A 24,322-nucleotide genomic window follows, 5' to 3' on the forward strand; every position below is an offset into this window, starting at 1 on the left:
AGTTGCCCCGTAAAATAAATAAATAATAAACTATAACTGACGTCAAAAATATATATATACAAGTAACAGGTGTTTAAAAAAGCTTCTATCTAAAGGAGTAAGCAAATGTCCAAAGAATTATTCGACCACTTTTGCTTTTCGCCCCCTATAAACAAAAACCTTTCCTCCTCATCCTCAAATTTTTAATAATAATAATAATGGTGAAAAAACAACAACAACAACTGTTTATTTCTCTCTTCTTCTTATCCAAAACCCCATCAAACAATAAAATCTCTTGACTCAATCATTTTTTTTTACTGTACCTCAAAACTCTTTAAATTTTTTTTTTTTTTTTTTGCATTAAAGGGAGAGAGTTTTAACTTTTTAGTGAGTGAGAAGTAATCAATGGTTAGTATAACTAGAAATATGTTGGAGGGGTTTGTAAGGGAAGGATCTTTTAAATGGTTACTTGGAAATCGTAGTTTATTTGATGACGAATTCGAAGAAATGGCGAAATCTCCGAATTCGAGAAAGAATTGGATAACTGAACTCTCACCTGTTGCTAATGTAGTTGTTAGGAGGTGTTCAAGGTATGTGTGTTTCTGTTTGTTTATTTGTACTATTAATTATGATTGAGATTGAGATTAAAAATAAAATGATTGCAGAATTCTTGAGATTCCTTCGCATGAGCTAAGGTCAAATTTCGATGAAGAGGCTTCTGATTCTTTAAAGCATCCGTTGAAATATGCAAGGAATTTTTTGGAATACTGTTGTTTTAGAGCACTTGCACTGTCTACACAAGTAATTGGACATCTTTCTGATAAAGCATTCCGACGACTAACCTATGACATGATGCTGGCATGGGAACTGCCTGCTGCGTCCAGCCAACCTTTAGTTAAGGTAAGACTGCCATGCTACTGCTGTGTGATGATATTCTTCAGTAAGGTTCTTGTGTGCGAAAAATGAATAAAATATGTTGTCTAAATTTGGGCTTCCTAACAAATTGTGTACAGTTGGATGATGAATGTTCAGTTGGTGGAGAGGCGTTTTCTCGAATAGCACCAGCAATTCCCACCATTGCTGATGTGATTATCTGTGACAATCTTTTTGACGTACTTACAGCTTCGACAGGAGGCCGACTTCGATTTTCTATGTATGAGAAGTATCTTGTTAGCTTGGAAAGGTTTGCTTCCAACTGGTGTTATTTACTTGTACTTAAAAAAATAATTTAAGCATTCAGTGGGTTTCCCGAGCTTCAGTTCTCTTCTGTTTAAAATTAACCTACATAGATTTGTGCCAAGCTCTGAATTATTAAGTTATAAACCAAAGAAATTTTAGTCGAAAAAATGTGCTCGTGGATATATGCTACTCTCTGCATCGTGAAATTGAAACACAATCTAAAACTTGGTGGCTGGCCTTGTCTTGCCCTTCTATTTAAGGTTTGATTCTTGAAAAAACATGAGCAAGAGTGGTATTAGAGCATGACCATCTATCTGGAAGGTTATATGGAGGTGTGGATGTAAGTGTACTGTGTGCAAAAGGGAAGACAGATGTAGAATTTTCTTGATTAAATGAGTCATCAGGAGGTTCTATTGAGAAAATATTACTCTTGACTCTTGAGACTTTCTTCATTGCTAATGGATAGAAAATGATAGGGTGCCCAGATGACACAAAACTTCTTCTAGTTGGATTGGACTTTTTCCGCTTGGAGGGGTGTTGTTGAGTGTCTGTGTGTTATACGCATGACAGTAAGTAATTTGCCCCCTGTAATAGCTCAGATTTTAGGAGTTAACACGATGTAAAGCAGTAGGTTTTGTAAGTGTCATGGGTTTGGTCTTCCTTGTTTTGATAGAAGATATGAAGTGGCTTTCAAGTTGGGTGTTATATCTCTAAAGAACAAAAACAAAATTGGAGATATATCCAATTTCCTAACCGCAACTTAACATAGCATAACACCAAACAAAAACTTACTTGATTGATTCATGATCATACAATTTGTTAGTTACTTACACACCTACTTAATCTTTACACCACAAACCCTTTTGTAGATGTAGAGTAAACATCTTCTTATGACCATGTTAACACCTTATACAATTGACTAGACAAGCATACATATAGCCAAGGTTGAACAAATCATTGTTCCTATTACCTTTAGATTCTCTAGACACCTTTAGAGGCCAGAGTACACACATTACTCAAAATTACTATCTCCAACATGTTTCATTATAGATTTTCCGTTTGAATAATTTGACTTAACTTTTATTCTTCTCATGTGAGCTCAGTTGAGGTCTTCTTTGACTTATCCAAATGCTCTTTGGTGGTATTTATCTTATAAAACTTGTTTCTGAAGTAGATTTTCTGTCATTTCTTGTTCAAAGAGAATGTTTTAGTTGGGCAAGATGTGCATTTAGTTTCTGATCTTGAAATATTTTGTACAGAGCTATAAGAAAATACAAGAGCCAATCAGAGTCATCGCTTCTTTCAGATATTCGATCAAAAACAGGGGAGAAGATCCTTGAAGTGGATGGAACAGTCACCACTCAACCTGTACTACAACATGTAGGAGTGTCAACTTGGCCTGGTAGGTTCCTGAGTCAAATTGGCTGCTATACTTGTAACTATGGTTTTTGTGTACTTGTATTGTTGGAAAGATACTGTAATGAACTTGAGTTAGTTTTTATGGGTCCAGGCCGGATGCAATATGGAATATCCCCAGCCTGGTTCAATTGAGTATATTTCCTTATGTGGGCTCTGTTGGTTTTTTAACTGTAGGTCGATTGATTCTGACGGATCACGCTCTTTACTTCGAAGATCTGCGAGTTGTTGTATCTTACGATAAGGCAAAAATATATGACTTATCTGGCGAGTTAAAACAGGTTGTGAAACCCGTGTTAACTGGACCTTGGGGTACTAAACTTTTTGACAAGGCAGTCATGTATAATTCCTTGTTATTGTAAGTCACATGGAAACCTGTTTGTTGTATACCTGAATTCAGTTTCCATATGTTCTGTGGTTCCATGTCATTGTCTTTTGCAGCATTTGAATAATCTTTGCTGATTTGTTGAAACCTTTCAGTGATTGACCTTTTTTACAATTTTATATGTAGATCAGAACCAGTGGTAATGGAATTTCCAGAGCTGAAAGGTCATTCTCGTCGTGATTATTGGTTAGCTATTATTCGGGAAATTTTGTATGCACATAAGTTCGTTCGGAAGTTCCAAATAAAGGGTGTTGAAAGAGATGATGCTCTTTTGAAAGCTGTACTTGGAATCTTGCGGTTACAAGCTCTTCAAGAAATGCCTGTTTTGAAGCCTCTTCGATATGAGGCACTTCTTCTGTTCAATCTTTGTGATCAACTTCCTGGAGGTGACTTGATTCTGGAAACACTTGCTAGGATGTTAGCCTCCCAAGTTTATGATAGGGCGAATAATTTAAGTGACCGAAGCACGATGTATTCAGTTTCAGCTTTGGCAATGATGTCCAATTTAGGGCTAGCATTTGGAAGGAGTTCAACTGTTCCTAGTGAAGCGGGACTTTTTGTTGGTGACATAGTTGTTGGCGAGTTGTCTGCACTGGAAAGTGCTGTCAGGGAGTCCAGAAATAGCTTCAAAAAGGTGGAACTAGCACAAGCATCAATAGATGGAGCTAAAATGGAGGGCCTTGATATCAATCTGGCTGTGATGGAGGTATTCTATCTATTCTATTTTCTTTGATCCATGTTTAGTCCGCCCACCCTGAAAATCCTAGCCAAAAAAGAAGAAGCAAAGACAGTAAAATTTGTAGCTACTGAGGTTACTCACCTCCTAACTTTTCTGAAGCTTTTGAACTGTTAGATACCCCTAATTCTGCGAAATCATACAAGGTTTAGCGTAATAAAAAGTTAAAAACGTCAAATCTCTGGTTGATTCTCTTTATGATGAATTCTTTATAAGAGCAGATTTTTCCCTTGTACCTAAGCACGTTAAAAAATGTATATTGCAGTTTTTACTTATCAATAGATATTAGATTATATATTTATATGTCAACAATTCTCGCTAAATCGATCAAATCTGTACTCTTGAACCCAGAATAAATATTTGATAAAAAAAATATAAACAAATAAAAAATAAAAAACACACACACCCTGTAAAGCGAGTTAATTGGTGAATCGGTTTTAGCTCAGACCGGCCAACTAGGCTGATGTTCTGTTGTGACTAGTGAGTACTCGATGATTAATCAAAGATAACTGGTCAGTACAGAAGACCATGATTTCTTTTTGCGTAGAATTGAAAGGTAAATCTTAGATGTCGTAACTTTGCAACGAAGTCTAATAGTCTTTCCTGCAGTAATTAGGTCTTGCTTTTGCTTTGCAGGAGTTACTGTTTCCTATCATAAAACTTGGGAAGTCCATACTCTTTTTGGAATCTTGGGATGATCCTGTCAAGTCTATGGTGTTCTGCTCTGTTACCTCGTACATTATCTACAAGTAATACTCTGTCATAGACCCAATCCAGTTTGATGTCCAGTGTTGGTCATATACGTAGTGTGAAATCTATATATTTTGCATATGCTGCTCAATCTTGCATGTGATTCTGTTTAGCTAAGAACTAAACTAGAATGAAAGTTGTTTGCTGGTGATGCAAAATAGATAAACTATCTCACAATGTAGAAAGAGGTTATTTGGGATAATGGTAATATTATGTTTACTAATATATTAAGTACTGCAATCGTCAGTTAGGTACTATAGAGTCTATTCATGCTTACTCGTTCTGTGAATCAGATAAAAGGAAGAGGCAAAAGAAAGCCCCACTCTTTGGGGCTATTAGATTCTTGATTAATATGTTGCATTTTGTTGGTCCCTGATTTGTAGTTTAGAGGCCTGATCTGGCAGTCTATATATCAGATTCAATCATGGATCTCACAGCCAACTGTTTAGAGATGTGTGGTCAATGCTCCTTATAGTTACTTAATCTTGATGCCCTCTGCTTAAGCTAGATTGCTACATGTGATGAATAGCAGTGAGTGTATTATATCTTCTTGATATTTTCTTCTCTATAGGTTTTGTATTTTCCTCTTCAATGTCATATTTTCTGCTATCTTGTGAGTTCTTTCATTTTATTTCGAACAAGCCTACTGATATATTCTTAAAGATTTGTTTTCATCTGTCATTTACTCATTTTTTGGCCTTTTCTATTATTTCAATTATCAAGTTAGCCTATTGTAGTGAGTATCTCTGAAGAAGCTTGGGTTTACCCTTATTTCATTTATAGTCAAGGCGTCATATATCTGATAGTCTCTGCTTTACTAATGGTTTTGCGCAGGGGATGGATGGGTCTCTCATTTGCCCTACTGATTCTGTTTATTGCAATTTTTATGCTGCTTAATCGATGGTTTAACAAAGGAAGACCTATATATGAGCTCAAGGTAATGGCGCCTCCAGCAATGAACACGATGGAACAGCTTTTGAAACTTCAGAATGCGATTTCACAACTTGAAGAGCTTGTGCAGGATGGGAATGTGGTGCTCCTTAAGCTGCGAGCCTTATCCTTGTCAGTTTTCCCTAAGGTCTTGCCTTCTTTTCTTTTACATATCTAGCATATGTAGTTTCCTACTTTATGTTATCCTTGCCATCAATCATTGGTTGTTGCAACTTGTTTACCACCGCTGTATTCTACCTTGTTTCAAACTTTGGGAGGGAAGGGGCCGGTCCTATTCCGGTTCCTCCCTGTGACAATATGATGTTTGTTTATTAAAAGTTATGTATGAAACTACTCACCATAAGGGGTTGGTAGTTTTTGCACTTGACAATGTTGTCTGTCCGATTGAGAGCGTCACATCTCCCTGGTGACCTTTTCAATCAAGCCATCAAGATGCATGAATCACTAGAGGCTTAGATTTATTTATTAGATGTAACATCTTATGTGCATGTTAGCATCAATTAAATAGACTGTCAGCTTGAAACATTTAATTAGTTACCTTTGTTACTCATGTGTGCTTCTGGATTCAGTCTGTACATTGTATGACTTGCAGGCAAGTGAGAAGTTAGCGTTGGGACTGGTGGCAATAGCCTTGGTACTGGCTTTCTTACCTTGTAAGTATATTATTCTTCTGACCTTTCTCGATACGTTTACAAGAAACTCACCTCCAAGGATAGCAAGTACTGAGAAATGGAATAGGAGACTAAGAGAGTGGTGGTTTAGTATACCAGCTGCTCCAGTTTTGCTTGAAAGACCCCTAGAACAGAAAAAGAAAAAGTGATGTAATGGCTATTAATTGTGTTTTTGTATATAAATATGTAAAGTTTAGTTTCTTTTTTCTTTTCGCTCTTCTATAAGCACGTGGAGTGATTGTAAACGAATGATAGCCCCACTTAAAGGGAATGAAATCAATCTGAAATGAGAAACGTAAACCAAATAAAGAGGGGAAGAGATGGCTAGTTTCTCACAGTAAAAACCCATTTGCTCTCCTTTATTTAGTTTAATAGATAAATTAAACTCTCTTTGCTCACCCATTGCGAATGTCCTAATTGAAAAAAAATTGAGTCACAAAATGTGTAATTAGCATTTAAGGGTGTCAGTTGGGTACTCGGGCTGGGTCCGGATTGTTTTATAGCTGGTTGGGCGAAGCGGGAAAGAATACCACCCTCTGAAAAACTTTGCCCACACTGGACTGGGTTATGCATGGAGCCATGGAGGGGTAGCTCGGGATCCGTTGATTTTATGAAACAGGGACTTGAGCTTGGGCGTTTGACTGCGGAGCTTGTGTCTGAGACTTTGAGCTCTGGTGGTGCTGCCGTGCTGGGCTGGGTTAAAGAAGGGTAACCTTAAAAAATGAGGCTCTAACATCGCAGAAATGCATGGGTCATGCATCTCATACCATGTTTGTAGCGTGAATCTTTTTTTTTTTTTGGTGCAATTCATACTATTATATATATATATGCCATCAAACGACTAAAGGTACACAGTTTGACTGAATCATACAACTTGGCAGCTCGGACTTCCTTAGCTGGTGGTAAGCCTAAGCTGCCAGAGAATCTGCATCCCCGTTCAAAAGCCTACTAATCTATCTAAAAACAGAAGAGTTAAAACTAGATATCAAGGAGTTAATATTAGCTATTAAAGCTATCCATCCCCAACAGTCCCCATGAGTTGTTGCCTTGTAAGGCTTTGATCACTTCAGCATTGTCTCTTTCAAAAACAAAATGTTTCACTTTGAGATGTTGTGCCAGCAAAACCGCAACTTCAAATTTGCTTCAAGCTCAAACTCACTTTGCATCCAAGGCCCTCAACCTTCTAACACCGCCTCCCACTATACTTTCCTCACTATCTATCGCTATAGCTCCAAATTCCCCTCCACCATGCAACGCGTGATATGACACATCAAATCTAATGATTATACTATCATTTGGTATATTTGGAAAAACTTCCTCAAAACATTTGTCTAATAAACTTAAAGATGGGTTAGAATTGAGATGTTCTTCTCTGTGAGCCTGAAGGCAAGTGTCCGCCAGTTTTCTGCTGTCTCTGAGCATCCTTTCTCTGTTTGGTTTCCTATTCTCAAACTTGCACTCATTCCTAGCCTTCCAGATCTGATTTAGCAAGAATGCAGAGTGTATGCCTACCATACTCTGGTCTGTGTTGGAGCTGCAACTCTCAGGCTACAAAGGTGTCCATTCTTTCTCTCAAAGTTTGGCCTTGTAGCTTCTGCATCCTCATACCTATATGTGAGCTGAACCACAGAGTTCTAATCCAAATACAAACCGAAAAATGTGTGTTCGGAGACTCAATTTCCTCAGAGCGAAAGGGCATGAAAACTCTCCCCTGCAACTTCCTCTCACAAAGACATCCCCCATGGAAGCATCCGCATATACATCTTCTAGAGAAACATTTGGATGTGTGCGGGGAATGGGAGTCTTCCAAATGTGCTTCCCGAGTGAGGGGGTTGCAACTTGAGCTTTGTCCCAGCCCTCTTTCGGACTTAAGAAAACTATAAGTAGATTTGACAGCTTAGGACTCCGTGCTTGTCCTTATACCATCTCATCTTATCAGCTGGAGCATTCTCAGGCCCACCTTGATCTCCAAGATGGATTTACATATGAGAGGGTTAAAAAAAGCTTTGATCTTAGCCTCATCCCACCCACTCTTATCTGGCAAGAACAGATCTGACACCATCGATTTTTGCGGGGAGTGGATCAATCACCCCCAGCTCTGTCAAGGTCATTGGGTGCTCATTGCATTTGAGCCAAGGATCTTGAAGAACAGAGGTGGTATCCCCAGTCCCAATGCCCCAGATCAGGCCCTTACTAATGGCATTAAAGGTCTTATGAATACCTTTCCAAAAGAAAGAAGCATTGTCTGGTGGTTTCTTCACATCACCAATCTAGTATTTCCCATATATGCTGTACAGAGTTCTAGTCCAAAGTGATTGGACATCGGTTGCAGCTTTCCATGGTAGCTTAGCTAACATGGCCAAATTCATATCTCTAGTCTTTCTCAATCCCAACCCTCCAACTTGTTTGGGTTGACAGATGTGATCCCACCCTTTGGTATGGATCCCTTTCTTTTTTTCTGATCCAGACCACCAGAAATCTCTACAGGCCATGTCAATCTTATTGCATGTAGAGACAGGAAGCAAATAGGTTGACATAGCATATAGAGGGCTGGCCTGGATCACAACTTGGATCATAGTGGTTCTCCCAGCCTGGGATAGCACCTTAGCTTTCCAGCCCTTAATCTTTTGATGTATCTTATCCACTAAGTAGTCAAAGTTCTCAGACTTCTTCCTAGATAGCATGATAGGGATAGGGACACCAAGATACTTTTCCTTAGGAGCAAAGTTCCTAATCCTCCAGAACCTCTTTAGCTTAAGCTTTTGTCTGTAATTGACATTCCTACTGAAGAAGACACTGGATTTTTCATAATTTATCTTTTGACGACCGAGGCCTCACAAAGAATCATCCAAGATCTTTTTTTAATGTTGCCCACTTTCCCCCACATTAGCTTTGGTAAAAAGAATGAGGTCATCAGCATAAAGCAAGTGGGTTAGAGTAGGGGAATTCCTTTTGATCTTAATGCCATGCACTTGACCTTCTTGCTCAGCTCTAGCCACCATCCTTGACAAGGCCTCTGAGACCAAGATGAACAGGTAGGGGGATATGGGGTCCCCTTGTCTGATCCCTCTTTTAGGGACAAGCTTGTCCAGAGGAGATCCATTCAACATAACTTGAAAGGAGACAGTAGAGACACATTGGTGGATCATCTGTCTCCACTTGGCATTGAAACCAAGTTTCTCAAAGATATTATCCAAAAAAAACCATTCCACCCTGTCATAAGCTTTTGCCATGTCCAGCTTAAGGGCTATCCATCCCTCATTCTTACTTTTCATGTTCTTCATATTATGGAAAACTTCACAGGGCCAAGCCCACATTGTCTCCTATGCTCCCGCCTCTTAATAAAGACCCTTTGAAAGGGGAAATAATCTTATTTATGAGGCCTTTAAGTCTATTGGCCAAGAGCTTGGATATAATCTTATACCCAAAATTGCATAAGCTTTCGTGGGCCCTGAACTTAGAAGCATGATCGGGGTTATCCACCTTGGGGATCAAAGCTAAATGAGTCTCATTAAGCTCGAGGTGCGGGATCCCTAGGTGAAAAAAAAGCTTAAACAAAAGCTATCACCGCCACTGCCCAATGATACCCCAAAGATTTCGGTAAAAATACCCCGGAAACCATCCGCCCATGGAGCCTTTAAACTCCCCCATCTTCCTCACCACTTTCCGGATATCCTCTTTTGTGGGAATAGCATTGAGGATCTCATTTTCTCTTTGGGAGACACAAGGTTGGAACTAAATGTTTCTCGAGGATGTGTTCATTTCTCCTTCCACGGGGGCCTATTCTGCGAGGTGAAGATCTCCTTGAAGTAATGATTTAAGGAGACCCCCACCTTTGGAGAATCCTCCCCTTGGTTGCCCCTTCTTTCGCTTCCTTTGCTAACACTCTCTCCATTAACCCGCATTCCCAATCGTATCCACTAGACAAACTTCCTTTATTCTTATACCTTCCCCTTACCTTGTTGCTTTCCTTTCCCAAATGTTCCATTCCTTTTTATGCATTGTTGAGTCATCGATGGCCAAAGGTCGTGGTTCGAAGCATGATATAGCGAGCACCACTTTTTCAAACTCATAACCATCTTCCTCCCGGCTTCCTTGTTTCAGTCCAAAGGTGCATTACCCACCGAGACCTCCTCTTGGGACTCCATGTTAAACACCGCCATATCCGGATCTTCCTCTTGGATGATCATCCTCTTCCTCATCGCGAACGATCCGGAAGAATCTCCTCCTCCGGTATTTCTCGGTCCCCACCTCCCTCCGAATGAACACCGAGTCCATAGATTGGGTTGAGAAAGTTGGTTCTTCCCGATTCCAACGCATCACCGGATATCGATATGGCGGTCGTCTTCCGAATTAGCAAGTGTCCCAAGCCCTTTGCCCTTAGGTCATCAGCCTCTCTCTTCACTTTTTTTGACTGTCTTGCCGCCTGTCTCCAACTCTGTCTACTCTCTCTATCATCGTCCATGCTTGTGCCTTTGCCGACCACCAAATTTGAAATCTTTCTTTTGTTGCCCACTTGAAGCCCTTGTTTATCTTGTTGGCTTCTCCTTGCTTTCCTTTTCCTTGATCCTCTGAACATAATTGTTTTGTAGCCTCTGCCATGCGTCGATATCCCCTTAAATTGAAATTCAGAAGACGCAATCTCTCCTGCTGGATGCGCATGCTCTCTCCCATCACTCTCGGTATTTTCAAGGATAGTAATGATAGCGTTGGTCGTTGGGAGTCCAAGAAACGGCGAGGCGTGATCCACCACAAGATCTCCCCTAGTCCCCAAGCAACCACCCGCCACAGCTATCATCTCTAGCTCTCCAGCGCAGCATCCTACCCTTTCCTTTATCTTATCTTGATCTATTCCCGAAACAATATTTTGTGACGGGCCTTGCCTTTCGTCCAAGGCCCTTGGTCTATCATCCAACACCATGCCCACAGGATCTGTTTCTAAGGTCCAAACCACCATTGCCCCCACATGGGCCTCGTGCCCAAAGACCGCATCCGATCGATTCCTATGGGGTCAGATCCTGGCTTGGGCTTTATTCCTCCGTTCCTCGCGACCCTTCTAGATAACCCAAATTCTCTAGCGTCAATTTTGAATTTCCAACGGTCACTGAGCCACTGTCCCCATCCTCTGCATTAGCCGTTCTGAACTCTGACACATAGCCCTCTCTTTCCTCCGTACCCCTAGGCCTGTTGCCGGCTCCACTCTCCCCAGCCTCACTCAGCAGTGTAGCCACCAATCCTGCCCCTTTCCATACCCTTTTTATCGGTGATCTCCTGTTTTTGGCTGGAATTTGGTCAGGCCGGGGTTTTTTTGGGGTGCCCAAAAAGTTACTGTGTCTGGTCCGGAACTGGCAACTCCATTGAAGAACACCGTGGCTCTTAAAGTGAAGGAAAAGTTGTTTTTGATGGTATTGGGGGATCCTCCACACTTGGGCATCTCTAAGATGTAAGCTTCTCTCTGGTTGCAGTAGTGGATATCGTGGCCTATGCACCCACAAAAATAACAAAAAATGTCCAATTTTTCGTATTTGAAAGTAACTGGGATCATTTCCCCTACCTCAGTTCGGAGCTCGATTCCTTTCAATAACCTTTCTTTTATATCCATTCTAACTCTTGCCCTGGCTACTGGAACTCTAAACTCCGTTTTGCAACAGAGATCGACCATAGTGACTTTGCCTAGGCTAGTCCCCACTCTTCGAATGTTTTCCTCATTTATGCGTTCTCGTGGGATTCCATATATTTGAATCCAGAAGTCTACCAAGTCGAACTTCTGCGTTGTGTTCACTTCGGTTGGCTTAATCCCTTTCTTCACAGAGAAAATAAACCCCTGTATTACCCATGGGCCATTTTTTCTAACATGCTCGTATTCCTCCATTAATTCAAATTCCAGTCTGTAGTATCCCCTTGAGATCAGTTCTACTTTTGTGTTGCCCCTCGTTTGCCAGCATCAGTGTAGTTCGTCTGCAAGATCTTGCAGTGCTATGGCTTTGCTCCCATACAACTTACCCATCAGAGTAGTTTTATCATGGGTATTTACTTCCATATTTTTACCTTCAATGGTCACCACCCTTTTCTCTTTGGTGCAGAACAGATTCTGCATTTCAGCTTGTAATTTTTCTACTCTTGCTCTAATAGACCCACCTTGTTCAAAGGGGCTCTCCCTTTCTACTTGTGGAGACCCCATATGTCCTCCCCGGCTAGGACAAGATACACAACTAAATTAAACAGGAATTAACAGGGATTCAAGAACCCCGCTCTACTCGAAAGCAGACAAAAGGCAAATGAGCCCTATATGGGAAACTTCAAGAAGAAGGAACCAGAAAAAGAAGGGTGGAAAGGGTTGGGAGACAGGAGAGAGAAAAGAGCTGCTTTTAGCCGCAGTAGAGCTCCATAGTATTGTTGGGGTCACAATGTTTGTAGCGTGCATATTAGCATGGGCATTGGACAATACTATTTCACACCCCCGAATAACATAATTCCGTGAAGTTACAGAACATTAAAACAGTGTATCAAGTCTCAACTTGCTAGATGCATGGATAGCGGAATAGTGCATAGCCTCATTTAAGAGTAGAGAATGTTCCTGGCAAGCATGAGAAGAGTGCTGGGTAGCCTCAGTACCACGGAACTAGCATCAATAACGTCACAATATTTGGCGCTGCTCCTCACTCAAATACTTAAATACGTCAAATGCTGCAAATTCAATTCTTCTTTGAATTCCCAACAACAATTGTTTTATGGTCCTTTGAAACGCACTGCATCAGCTAACTCTGTGTCAAATTTTGAATGTGTGGCTTAGAAAAATTGTTTAAACTTTTGTGGTCTCACGAATATTTTGAGTTCAGTACCGTGAATTTATCGAATCATGAGCTAAATCGCATGTTTGAGCAGGGTATCAAAATACAATATGTATGAAACAATGAGAAAATGCTCTTCGAATGTCTTGCAAAAGCAAAATCTTCCCATTAACTTGTATAAACCAAAGGTAGTAGGTATTTGTTGGGGAAAAAAAAAGATATATCAAATAAAAATAAAATAAATCAATTTTCCCAAACTTTAAAATTAATTTTATGTGATTGTAAACATAAAACCATTGTAGTCATTTAAAATAAACACATCTTCAACTCAACTTTAATAAACTAAAATAATGAACCCGATTTAAAATATTTTTCATAAAATAGAACACGCGATTCAATTTTAGAATCCCGTACTTCATTTAAAATTTAATCCATCTTTGTGTTTTCTCAATCCATACAACTTAAATAAACAACAAAATTAAGTTTAAAGTGTACTATTTACTAAATTTGTAAATTTATTATATAATAATGTAAATGTGTCACGATAGCAAAAATTGTAAAAAAAAAACGAAAAAAAAGTAAAAATTGATAAAGTAGCGCCACAAAACAAAAAAGATTTATATTACCTCTGGGTTCACCAAAAGTGATGCCTACTTCCATAAACACACTTCAACTCCGGACAAATTCTAAATATAAACTACCTATACTAACATGTCCAAGGAAGATTATAATCAAATCTTTTGTTTCGGTCTCTTCCACCTTCTTTATAAAGTGGGAAGATCATTCTTTTCGGTCTCTTTACTTAGATCACTTTATCTCTTTCAGATTGTATCTCCAGAAAGTTATCTCTCAATCTTGATAGCTTTCAAGATTGGTTTCTCTTTTGTTTTTGTCCGGTTCTTAGTCTTCCGACTTGGTTAGTTAGGTTTTCCAAAACCTTGATTTTGGTTTTATCTCCAAAACCAAATTTCGCGAAGCATTCTGTAATAAGCCCCACGAAAATTAGACACCCTCGAGGTGTGCCCTTTTGAGCAAACCGGAGCTATGGCTACCAAACATCGGAGAGCTATGAGCTGGTCGCTACGAAGCGTGAACTTTGGAACTTTGACCGATTCAAAGGCACGAGCGAGGGTGCCTACTACCTCTCGAAAAGTGCACGCCTCGACATCTCCAACACCGAATCAGCTCCGTTTCTCTCCATTTCTCTCCTCATGTGAGGGATAACACCAACAGTAATATCAGGGTGAACCTTTCAAGTTTATAGAGTTGGTGTTCATTTTCCGAAAGTACCTATCCCTTTTGAAATACTTTGTGGCCACGATTTGGCAATGAAGAATTTTTTGTGTACTTCACTACTACCTAAGAATCTATCTGAATAAGAGATTATCAAGCATTGGTTTTAACTTTTAAGAGATGTTTGTGCCATGCTTTCGTGCCTGTTAAGAACTTCTATTTAACCTGGACGGTGACTTTTTACTCTATCTGCTTCTTGATTCTTATGGCAACGGAGAGATCCAATTATCTTCTAGACCGATCTATATTTTAATATATGACTTTGTAACAAAACTTAAAATATACATTATTGTATTCCTGATTATAGATAACTTAAATATATATTCTTGTATTCCTGATTATTGGTTTTTATGTAACGAAAATTAATACAACACACCAGGAATAATGTAAAATGAAATAACCTGCACGTAGCATTTTAAATTTGGATCATTCGAGCATTCGACTTATGAGTGGAGTACGTCTGGTCGGTCTGGAGCGTCCGCTTGAATTTATATACAAGACAATGAAATGGAAAAATAAAAGGAAAATGAAACAAAGACAGTTATTTACGTGCTTTGGAAGACCATATCACAATCGTTTTACACACGTTTTTCAGAAGCGGATCGGTAATTAAGATAGTTATATAGGTGCTTTTGAATTGCATATCACAATCGCTTTACGCACGTTTTTCAGCATTCAGCAGTGGATCAGTAAGTACTGCGAAATCTCATCAGGAACCATTCAACTAGATTGACCTCGTTATGTAAAACTCTGCGCTAATATTAACACAATCTGGATGCTGCTGAATGCTTTGACATTTTAACAACGATTTGACATTGAGTTTGATCATAATCTCTAGAGTCAATGATTATAATCCATCACAACTACTGATGTGAATTGGGAAAGCTCTCACCGGTTCTTTCATTGACAATGTTAAACTAACAAAATTTCTTTATTGTGATGCTTCCGTCTACACGTAAGGGGTCTATTTTCACCAATCATGCTTACAATAAAACCGACCAAAGTGCAAAGAATGCATGCCAATGGTTGGAATTGGTTTATAACCATTTAATCGGTATACATGTGGACTGTAGGAGGCGGTGATAATAAAACAACTCAAAAACATGGTGGCTGCTTTTCTGTACAATCGGTATTGGAACAAATAAAGAGAAAAAAATTACTTCATCAATATGGGAATCTAGCTTGTGACATTTTGTACTATTTTAATTTTATTAGGGGTGGTTGCTAATCAGCAATATGCATTCATAGTACGATCAGACCAACTGAGTTGGATATAACTCATATAAGTAAGCGTCAACAGAGACAACAAATATAACAAAGTACCAGTTTTAATAGTAATCTGTGTTTTAAAATTTAATAAAAGAACTGACAGAAAATAAGTAGTTTAATTAGAGTGTAATTAAGATATGAGTGTTCCAAAATACGAATAATAATCTATATTTTTAAGCTTAATTTAGCCACCTAACCTTCACACCAATACTATTGTATAAGCTATGGAATCCCAAAACCCTATAGAAAATTTGAGATCTCAGACCCTTGCTTTTAAAGATAGATCCTGTGGAATCAGTTCACAGTTTAAGTAGTTGAGCAATGTGAACAAAGAACAGTCTAGGCAGAAAATGCTCCAACTCTTTTAAAGTTCTAAGTTCCGCAACGACAAATAATGGTATGAACACTCTGGAATAGACCATGACCTTAGCTAGTTAGTTCTGTAATGCTTAAGCAGGTGGGCTCCATTTCCGACTTTCAGCTTGCAACTACTCATGTTGATTGTTTTTAAGCTTACAGGAGCACCACCGCCGGCCAATAAAATAATTGCAATCATGTATTAGTCTGTTAATGAGCTCAATTCCAAGAAGAAAATTGAAATGAAAAAGAAGCAGCGATAGATAGTGACAATATTTTTAGAATTTGCTATCTTCGGATTAGCTAAAAACTCAATTAATATATTTGTGAATTTTTGTAAATCAAGTCAATATGGAAATGGTCTATGATTATTACTGCAAATCGGATATTTATTATCACTCTTGCATATCCATTTTACACCTTGATGAATCTGGATTCCAAACAACAGTATTCATGGTATATGAGTATATCCATTTGCAAAATTGTAGTCGCACATTCCCACAGTCCACAGGACGAACATAATGTAGAGAATTTATTCAGTTCCTAAAGCATATACCTCTTCAAACTTAAAAGAGACGACTCTTTTTGAGTCCACACACAAAATACAGTGCCAAAAAACAAAGTAAAATAAATAGTTGCGCATTGACAGTTTGCCACACCAGAAATAACGAGAACCTAAATGGAAAAAGAGGGCATGAATAAAACACTTGTCAACATCTAAATGAAGAAAACCGCCTAGTCCTAGTCCACCACACGTTACTAATTTTTTGTACATTCCAGATGAGTCACCATTCACGTGCTGACTCAAAGCACCAATCCGATCTATTCTCACTCTTGAACTTTTCTGACCTGGAAAACTCCACGTCATCACAACAAATCCCTTTATTTCCCACTATATAAACCCCCACATATCTGCTTCATTTCTCTTCCCATTTTATTCTCTTATACATTTTATTCACCCAAAGCCTCTTTTCTCATATTTTGTTCTTGGCAATGGAAATACCAGTTCTTAGTAGAATAAGTGGTTTCGAAGCTGAAATAAACCGTTTACAAAACCCATCTTTGATTTCCCGCTATTTCCATCTTTCCGCCATCGAAGAAACCATCAAAATACAAAGTTTTTGGACTTGGGGTGCTCTGATTATTGCTTTAATCGCTACTTTCACTAGTTTTATTAGTAGACTCAAGCTTGTGGTTTATAGATTCCAAAGGGGTAATTCAGTCATTACACAACCTCTTCTGCAACAACTCTACGACGACGAGGAATACGAGGATGAAACTTGCTCTTCGTGTTCTTCATCGTACTCATCGGACGATGAAGATGAATCCACGTCAGCTTATGAGAGTAGGTATGATGAAGATTTTACAGTTGCTGGTAATTATGAAGAAACACAAGGGCATAATAGTAAATTCAAGCTAACGCGACGGAACAGTTGTAGCTTTGATAATTTTTCTTGGTCTGATTTTGTTAATGGAAAAAGTGTAGTTAAGTCATGGGACGGATTAGGACTAGGATTAAATTTCGAAAAGGCTTCGGAAAGTCTCATTTCGTTATGGGATTTAAACAAGAACGAAATCACTAGCTCGTTTTCCAGCGGAATGTGTCAAATTCCGGCATTATCAATGCCTTCGCCAGCGGTGATTGTCGCGGCTGGATTAGAAACTAGTCGAAATGTGGCCTTACAGGTGTTTGATACCCGCGTGGGTCGTCAGATTCCGCAAATTTTTGCAGAATGGCAACCCAGGCGAAAATTTGAGAAACTTTACATCCAGAACGATGTAAGCGTCAATAATCGTGCCGTGGTAGTTAGAGATATAAGGAAGGTGGATTTGCTTTTAGAAAATTTAACGGAGTCTGATGTTAATACATGGTGGGATTCTGATGCCGTTATTGTTGATGGTAACCAACAAGTTTGTTATTCGGGTAACGGTTGTGGATCAGTTGTAACACGCTGCCGTAACGCTGTTTTTTCTTACTTGTTTTAACGTTAGAGGCGTAGAGCAACTTGCTTGTATTGTATATATTGTTTACTTGTTATTTGTAGTTTGGTTGCGTGCAGTGATAATGCAGCCAACTTATTTTGATTGTTCTTAATTAATTTATCTAGAAAAGTTTCCAAGGTGTTATATAGTTCAATCATTAAGTCCAATTTTGTTTTTTGTTGTATGAATAATAATTTGAATGGTCAAGAGTCAAAACTACGCGTAAAATGAAATTAATTGTGAATTAAGCCGCCTTCTTTTCTTTTATAAGCTGGCAATCCAGCTAGAGAAATTAACTGGGAATGTTCTTCTGGACCTACATTCCAGGAAATTGTTGTGTGACTTGTGAACTTATCTCCTTATAGCAAGTCCAATGGAGGGCTGCTAAAAGGTGTTACATAGGCCTTATAACCACTGTTCTAAAAATCGGTCTAGGCGCTAGGTGGTGCCCAACCGACTCGCCTAGGTCCTAGTCGTTTAAAAAATCGGTGGACCGACTAGACGGATCTAAACGGACCGATTAGACGGATCTAAACGGACCGATTAGACGGGCTAGGCGCCTCTCTAGCGTCCAAATAAGTTTTTTTTTTTTAATAATTAAATGTTGAAAAATAAAGGCCCCTGTAGACTTAAGATTTGAATGAGTTTAAAAGACTTAAGTCTAATATAAATTATACGTCACTGTAACAAAGAGTATGTTTTTATATGAAATCAATATTCCTCAACTATTACACATTTTTGGAATAAGTATTTTTGTTTGTGTTTATTTTTTGAGTTATGGTAAATGATTTTCTTCATTTCTTGTAGTATATGCGTATATTATTATATATATTAGGAAAAAAAAACCACTTAGTGCCTAACCCATCTAGGCACTAAACGCTCTCCCACCGCTCGACTACTGCCTAGCGTTTTTTAGAACACTGTTTTTAACAGCTCCAATCAAATTTGACACCCGAAAATCCAAAAACCAGTCCAATGAGATTTTTTAGTAGTCTGGGAAAAATCGAAAATTTCTTCCGTTTCTTCCGTCTGTTGCCAACAGATGGCAAAACTCTGCCGTCCGTATAGTCCAGACACTAAAACACACAATGCTCTTCTCTTCAGGTATAGACAGCAGAGTTTTCTGCTGTCCGTCTATTTAATTAAAATATGAGATAAACGGCAAATTTTCTACAGTCTGTTCACAAATTACCAACAGACGACAGAAACTATGTCGTCCGTCTCCTAAAACTCATTATAGCAGCTACTAGCGAAGGTCTTAACTTTGGCTGGGTTTATAGCTCATTCCAAATTTAAGAGCCTTTTATCTGCCCCATTGTAAACACATTTTGGTGGTTGGGTGCTATATTTGCCTTTAACATCCCATATATCACTCCATTAGACTTGCTCTTAAAGATTTGCATTATCAAACCCCCACACAGAAAAACGTATGTGAGTTCGATTTCGAATTGTATAATAGTAGGTCACGTCTTAGTTGGCATATAGATCCACCAATAGTTGAAAATTGCACTTTACAAATTGTAGGAAATGAATCTAAGTATCTAACCCGTCTATCATATATATTGTGCACATTGTGACTCTTTAAAATTGCATGCATAAATCAACAACAGTGCGAATTGACAATTTCTTTTCCCAGGAAATATCCAACAGGCAGAACTATTTTTTGGATCTCGTATTCTTTCCAAAATTTCACTACAGTTGAAGATAGCATAAATTGACAATGTGGGTTACCGCTATCATATTTTCGGAATTAGAACTGACTCATTGACAACTTTGATTGAATATGTTAAACGTTTACTTAATATGCTGAATTGAATTTTGCACTCTCAAATAGTTGTATAATCGGTAGAGATTAGAAATATGAATGTGTTTCATATTTGCTCATTGGTTACTTTTGTTTTAAGTCTCCCAAGAAAACAGAAATTCAGGTTATTAGGCTGGTTTTAGACTCCGTTTGGCAACCATTATGGTAATCCATTTTATGACATATAATCTATTATGAGTCCCATAATTGATTTTAGACTTTAAAAAAATGGTTTGATAAAAAAATTTAGAAACTATTATCTCAAAATAAGATAATTCATTAAAACATAAACAAAAAAAAAAAAAATGTACTGTAAAAAATGAAAAACAAAATTTATAGAGCTTTCCTTTATAAACAAGTTACCATATTTTATTTTATTTTTTTGTTTTTGGTAATTTTTTTTTCTATTTTTGGTTTAGTCATAAAATAAAAAATTGATTTGTATTTGATTATTTGATATCATTTATCCCATAAAAGATTATCTTAAAAATATTTTCGTTAGAATTGAAAAAACACCATTCTTTTTACTAATAATGGTTGCCAAACTACCCTCAGTGTCCCAACTACGGCTTAAGTGATAATATGAGAGTTTTTTTTATTCATATTTTTTCTTTTCCTTTTTTTTTATTTGGAAAAAACCTGCGTTGGTTTGCTGCATTGTTTTGGACTTTTGGTGACACTGAGCTCCATTAAATTTGATATTCCATGTTAATGTTGGGACATTTTTATTCCAAATAAAGACTTTACTGATTGCAGGGGATAAATGGTGGTTAGAACGAATCACATTAAAAGATGGTGGAGCACAACAAACGCATATGTTACAGCTTTCTATTTTCTCTAATAATTATGTTTCTTTTAATACTTTTCGGTACAAAGTTAAGGGTTTATCATAGCATTGTTGTTGCAAGTTGCAAGAATAAACGCGAAGTTTTCTTCTAAACTAAAAGTTTGGTTGTACCTAATTAGGGGCTTTGAGGTAAGCGGATGGATAGTGGCTGATAATCACTAGACTAGAACAAAGTGGCTGGTATTCAAAAATTAAAAAAGGGCATACGCAGTCTTACGCATAAAAATTTCGGTCACGTAGGAGCCAGTGTGATTCCCAGTTGGCAATGTTCGATGACAAACTATTGATGTCTCAAAACAAAAGCAGGTGGAAGTCTTGAAAGTTGAAACAACTCAATGGAATACCCCTAAAGGACGTTTTTAAAGCCCAGAATCGTCGATAGCTTGGGCCCATCCATGGGCTTACCCTTTGAGAAGATGGACATGATATGTCCAATTGTACATATAAAATTCAATGAAATCTAACGGTTCAGAAATATCGAGGTTTTGCAATTATATTTTATCTAGGTTAGAGGTTTTCAAATGAGCTGAAATTTTGTGAAGGTGATCTTTATGGTGAATATATCATATCTATAAAATATTACGTTTGAATTCATTATCTAAGTGAAATTTTACTTATTTACGTACTTACTTTTAACTTAAAATAAGTATGTAATTCTAAGATCGGCTATATATATATATATATAATCTCGTGCATATTGATGATAGCACTTTTGTGGGGTAAAGAATTGAAGTTTATTTATTCGTTTTGAGTACTAACTCAAATTCTTTACTCACGTTCTTCGTGTGTATTGTTAGAGTAAGGGTTTCGTTTGAATTTAAGACTAGGATAGCATTACAATTAGAGTTTGTTTAAGGGAAACTAGTGAGAATGATTTTTTTATGGTTGAGTAATATTAAAACTATTTAGCTTGATTTTAGATATCTTAATTTAAAAGTTATGTAAACATGCACCCACTAAAAAGAGAAATGGATGGAAAGGTGTGGAGAGTTAAATCCACTTATGTGAAGAAAAACCTTTATTGTTTGAATCTAGTTTATTGTATCTCCAATCTTTCTTAGAATTTATAGACAAATCTTAATAAAGATTAGAATTTGATCCCTAACAATATGTTCTTATCTCTAATATTATATTGCTAGTATGAGAAAAAAAAAAGTAATGACTTATCTCTAAGAAATCACGTAAATTCCTAACTAGACTCTACACCAACTACCATTTTGGGGTAAGATAGTTTATTTGCCCTAAACAAATAACTAGAAATCAATAACAAAAGTTGTTCCTCACATGAACATCATCAACCTTCCACAAAGGAAGGTTTTAGCTCATGATCATGGGATGTATATATCATATGATAATTATGCTATGCTAATATAAGAATGAAAGAAGAAGAAAAATAGAATAAGACCTGATTTTGCTTAAGAAAATGATAATTTATTTATTAGAACACAAGTGTTGCCACCATTAAAGATGTTACATGAACTTACAAAAATAAAGATATGAAACATGCATGAATGAGAAAGTGAATGCTCCCAAATCCAAAAACAATACATATCAGAGCATTCTTTCATTTCCCAAGTGAAATCACCTTCCCCCCCAACTACTCACATTAAATTCTATCTTATCCCCAAATCATACAAAGCCAAAATTAAACACTATTTGACACAAAAAATCTAGTCAAGGTAATTAATACATGCAAGGTGTCAATTTGTGCCAATAATTTGTATTTTGTCTTGACTTGCTCCATGATTGATGACTCATCCAATCTTGTGGGCTGCAGAGTGGGTCCACGTGCTGCGTCTAGTGGTGGGCCAGGATTTTGGCATTTTTACAACTTCTCACATTTTAATGAAAGCATTGCGAAAATCGAAGTCTGGTGTTTACACCCGTTTCGGCTGCATTGAAAAACAATATTTGTTCCCTCGACTCTTCGATCTTGAGGTGTGACGCACTCTCAACTCCCAAAAACCCATAAACAGTTTAAATATGCGGATAATTAAAAACCAATAAATTTTGTTTACTTAAACAAAAGTCCTCTTCATTACAAAACTATACAAATAATATTATGTTACAAATCTCTTTTCAATAACTCTTTATTTAAATTTACAAATGAAAATACAAATAACCTTGTCTCAACTGAAAATCTATATCACCTCAAAGGAAAACAAAGCCTATCTTGAAATGCGACGTTAACGCAAACCACAAGCAAAGAACCAACCTTCTTCAACATGAAACCTCTCAAGACTTATCAACTATGTTCATTTAATGAATACACCCGATAAGCAAACATGCAAATCGGGTCAGCATTATAAAAATGATGGTGTGAGTAGCCCTAAAATAAAACATATACTTATACATATATATACACAATCCATAAGGCAGTTAGTTTCTCCACCGAGGCGCCTTAACTTCCAACAACTAATACGACATCCTTAAGTACTATAATTAAAGGCGGATAGTTCTCCATCGAGGCTCAGCTTTCCTCGACAATAATACAAAGGTATTTAGTTTCTCCACGAGGCGCCTTAATTAAGTTCTAACTAAACTAACAACCAGCCAAGCATATTCTATACTTACCGCATTTCATGCTCAATTCTGAGTGGTCGTCTCGCCCAAGTAATTAGTCCGACCCACCCTTCTGCAAAGCCATATACAATCATATATTTAAAGATATATAGTTAACCAACATATTACCATAATTATATTATTTACGGCTTTCTTTGCGTGTCCCTAAAATCGTGTCGTATCTATGTATTACCTAGTTTCCCCTGGCTACCAAATGAAACATGTACATCCACATGCCTCCCCATATAATGAACCACTTTCGTCATGTAACTACCCTGAACGGGATGCCGCACACCGGGTAACCCTCACACGAAAGCCATTATGTTTTGCCACTATTCGCATAAAATATCGCAGATCTCATTCTAATTTTTGAACGGAATAATCAAGCCACCATTAAACTCGTCCGGAAAGGGCCATTTAGCTTTACCAAATGCCGGAAGGGCCAATCACATTACTTACGCCCGGAAAAATTCAGATTCACTAAAACGCCGGAAGGGCCAAATCACATTAGTTGTGGTAGCTAGGTTCTAGGATTTTCGATTCACGTAATTTATTCAAGTGTCATACATTTATGACTCATAATAATTCCATCAGATCCGCGTGCATGTCAAATACCTTATTGCACTAAGCCACAATAGTTAGAAATATCTCAATTATATCTCATAACCACTTTCATCCTTTCACGTACCAATATATTATTGCACTTTCCACACTCCATTAAGGGTAATATCCACAAATACTCTACTACCTCCTAGTAACATCTCACAGATAAAATAATGGAGCGTGTATACATTTATTTCTCCAAAACTATTGCATTTAATATATATATCCCAACATATTATATAACGTCACAATTGTTTCAAACGTATCGCATAACATTTTTATAGCGTTTTAGGAATATAATATCTCCTAAAGTTTCTATCTCGTCACGTGTCAAAATATACACAATATCAACGTCAAATCTTTCCTAGATAATGACAACCAAATTTATACAAGCTTCCACAGCATTTTAGCATTTGATTTGTCCATACAATTTAATATATAAAAACGTAACACAATTAAACAGTCAACAATCCACAATCAAAGTCCATGAATCTAAGTCCGTATATAATTTAATACTCATAAAAACATATATATCTAATTCTTATTATCAGAATTCTCTTCTTGTTACGTGCCAATATATTATAGGTTTTACACACTACCCACGTCAAATCTTAATTAGATAAAGACAAACAAAATTATACAATTTCCGACAATATTTTATTACTATATTTGTCCATATTCTTAAATATGTGAAAAACTTGAAAAAGTCAACGGTCAAAGTCAAAGTCAACACGTCAAAGTCAAAG

The 24,322-nt window shown here is 37.5% G+C and overlaps 3 protein-coding genes across 3 annotated transcripts; 2 read left to right on the forward strand and 1 right to left on the reverse strand.

The window, feature by feature from the left end:
• Positions 1–87: 87 nt before the first annotated feature.
• LOC147479509 (uncharacterized) lies at positions 88–6,411 on the forward strand. The gene is made up of 9 exons (XM_086576736.1): positions 88–569; positions 645–879; positions 993–1,162; positions 2,418–2,560; positions 2,752–2,932; positions 3,086–3,665; positions 4,332–4,444; positions 5,280–5,523; positions 5,989–6,411. The coding sequence occupies exons 1-9, from the start codon at positions 385–387 to the stop codon at positions 6,214–6,216; spliced, it is 2,079 nt and encodes a 692-aa protein (XP_086432862.1). The 5' UTR covers positions 88–384; the 3' UTR covers positions 6,217–6,411.
• Positions 6,412–8,928: 2,517 nt separating this feature from the next.
• Positions 8,929–9,384, reverse strand: LOC147479510 (secreted RxLR effector protein 78-like). Its single transcript, XM_086578432.1, has one exon. It carries the CDS (start codon positions 9,382–9,384, stop codon positions 8,929–8,931), a length of 456 nt encoding a protein of 151 aa, XP_086434558.1.
• A 7,312-nt stretch (positions 9,385–16,696) lies between these two features.
• On the forward strand, positions 16,697–17,908 carry LOC147479511 (uncharacterized). The gene has a single exon (XM_086577703.1). The coding sequence runs from the start codon at positions 16,771–16,773 to the stop codon at positions 17,761–17,763; it is 993 nt and encodes a 330-aa protein (XP_086433829.1). The 5' UTR covers positions 16,697–16,770; the 3' UTR covers positions 17,764–17,908.
• Positions 17,909–24,322: the final 6,414 nt, after the last annotated feature.

This window comes from Coptis chinensis, chromosome 8 (assembly GCF_015680905.1).
Source record: "Coptis chinensis isolate HL-2020 chromosome 8, ASM1568090v1, whole genome shotgun sequence".
Classification (NCBI taxonomy): Eukaryota; Viridiplantae; Streptophyta; class Magnoliopsida; order Ranunculales; family Ranunculaceae; genus Coptis; species Coptis chinensis.